Source organism: Athene cunicularia, unplaced genomic scaffold (genome assembly GCF_003259725.1).
Source record: "Athene cunicularia isolate RWA unplaced genomic scaffold, athCun1 SCF_180, whole genome shotgun sequence".
In the NCBI taxonomy this organism is placed as follows: domain Eukaryota; kingdom Metazoa; phylum Chordata; class Aves; order Strigiformes; family Strigidae; genus Athene; species Athene cunicularia.
The window spans coordinates 4,216-6,590 of NW_020799245.1; the positions used below are offsets into that span (position 1 = coordinate 4,216).

At 61.3% G+C, this 2,375-nt stretch overlaps 1 protein-coding gene across 1 annotated transcript in view; it reads right to left on the bottom strand.

Moving 5' to 3' along the window:
* The window catches only part of LOC113490620, a 2,793-nt gene extending 426 nt beyond the window's left edge, over positions 1-2,367 (bottom strand). The window contains exon 1 of the mRNA XM_026867149.1: positions 27-2,367. Coding sequence (XP_026722950.1) covers positions 27-755 — 729 coding nt within the window. The 5' untranslated portion in view covers positions 756-2,367. The remainder of the gene's footprint in view (positions 1-26) is intronic.
* Between the last annotated feature and the right edge of the window lie 8 nt (positions 2,368-2,375).

Here is a 2,375-nt window from a genome sequence, read left to right on the forward strand (position 1 = left end):
GGGGGGGGGGGGGGGGGGGGGGGGGGGGGGGGGGGAAGAAGGAAGTGAGAGCAAGGAGACCCGTTCCCTAGGAACAGAGGGAAAGGCCAATTCCCAGACGTGTGACTCTGAGGGACAGCTGGGGGGGGCATGGCGGGGAGGGAGAAGCCTCCCGTGGCCCCAGAGGCATCCCGGGAAGAGCTCATGGCTCCTGGCGGCTGCCTGGGGGCTGTGGGATCCAGGGCCACACATGCTGGACCAGTTAGGCCAAGCCTGGATGCAGACAGAGAGACGACAGCGCGCGTTGGGATGTCCCCAAAGAGCTCATGCATGCGCCAGACAAGGACGGTGACTCTCAGAGGGACGGGGAGGAGGCGCCTCTGAAAGCCCTGGGAGACGCGGCACGCAGGGAACGGCCCAGCGCCGGAGGTGTGAGGATAAGCACCATCTGCAGGCATATAAATGTTTGAAGACGGCGTCTCTGCACTGGGTATCCAACCAAGTGCAGCGGCCAGGTCGAGTGTCCACCCTGCCACGAGGGAAGTGACCGGCCGGAGGGATCTCGGGACAAAACCTCTCGTGTTTTTCTGGATCTGGAGATTCTGCTTTGCTCCGTCTCTGCCGCAGGAGAGGGACCGGTAAGAGCCGGGGGCTGCGCAGCAGAGTGGGCAGGGGTAGGACGTGATCCCTGGGCAGACTCGGTGGAGATGGTGCCAGCGGGCCATGCAGAGACCCACCCTGGAGCTCCGTCCCCCTGGCAGGAGTGCGCTCGCCATGGCGCTGAGCTGTCTGGTTTCCCTAAAAGATGTGTCCTGGGTCAACTAGAGCGAGGAGGAAAGTCCTATGAGCTGATCAGAAAGGTCTTTCGAGACCATTTGAGCCTGGAAGCACATGACTTCTCTAGGTCCTGCAGCACAAAAATGAAGCAGGGGAGTCTGCTCTGTCCTAGGCTGGATGTTTCCATAAAAAATCCAGGGCGGAGATCTCAGCCCGTCCACCAGCCACGTGCGCGCTCACCAGGGAGGCACAAGGGGGCTGCAGGTCTCCTGCCACCACCACCCACCTTGAACTGGCAGGGTTTGGGTCACACGTGACAGATGTGGTCGTGTCTCCACGCTCTCCCCGCCCTGATAACGGCATGAACGCGTCGAGCCCTGAGCGCGGTGGGGGCTTGGCCATGAGACGTCTAAAGGCAGCGCCACGGTGGTTCTGGGGGAGAGATGGCTTCCGCAGCCGAGACCCTAACCAGAGGGTTCAAAAAAGCATGTGTCTTCCTCAAAGGCTTACCCAGGTCTAAGTCTGCCACGTTATAGGTGCGAGAGAAGGTCCACAAGTTGGCCCTTGGGCAGTTCCCACCTCCGACACCAACCAAACAGGATGCTGGTACCTCTCACCCCTCCGTCTTCTGCCCAACCCTGCACGGAAACGCGTTCCCTGGGGACGGCAGCGTTTCTGCTTCGGTGTCTGAGTCCTGAGCGTGGTGGGTCCCACTCCCCCAGGACCCGCAGGTGCTACCAGAGCAAGAACTGCAATGACAACCCGCAGAAAGGGAAGGAGATAACCCCAGTGCCGTAACAGCTGGTGCCAGACTGGCAGAGTCACCCAGCGCCTTCAGGACTCATTACAACAGCCCTCAGCATACAATAAAACAGCACCCGGACACCCTTTCTCTGTCTCCCACACAAGGTTTTTGTCTTCGCCACATTAGGAGGTGAAGGTCCCTGTTGCTTGGAGCAACCCTCCCCTTGCTGGCGGAGCAGCTGGACGTGGTGTCCAACTAGCCACGGCCAAGAGACCCCAACTGTCTGTTGGGTGGAAAAGCAACTTGGAAGGTTGAGACCCGCCACCCGCCCATGTCCGGGGGTGCTTCCCAGTGCGAGGTGCGAAAACCCGCCGGCGCCCGTCCCCCACGGCGCCACGGAGCCCCTCACCCCTCTGGCACCCGGTGGCACGTCGGGGGCGCAGCCCCGGGGCTGCGGGTGCAGCCGCGGCACCGCGGGAGGTTCCCACCACGTTCCCTTTTACAGGGAGGGAGGGAAAGAGGAATCAGAGCCAGCAAATCCCAGGCTGCCGGGAGAAAGGTCTCAGGGCAGCTGGCGGCACGGTGCAGCAGCTCCGGAGCACGGACGTAACGGGTGAATATATTTTTTTCTATCTATCAAAAATACATTTATTATTATAGAAATATTTACCTTTTTCCTTCTTCCCCCAAAAAACTTTCTCCTGGCCTGTTCCTGCCCGCTCGCACAAAGCAGCGCCGGGGGCAACGCTGCCCACCACAGCAGACACCGCCCTGATCCCTGCCGGGAAGAAAAATCTACAATTCCCGCCGCTCCCAGGCAGCTTCCAGGGCAGTGGGAGCGGCCCCGGGGCCACCGGCCGGCCTGGACCCCCCC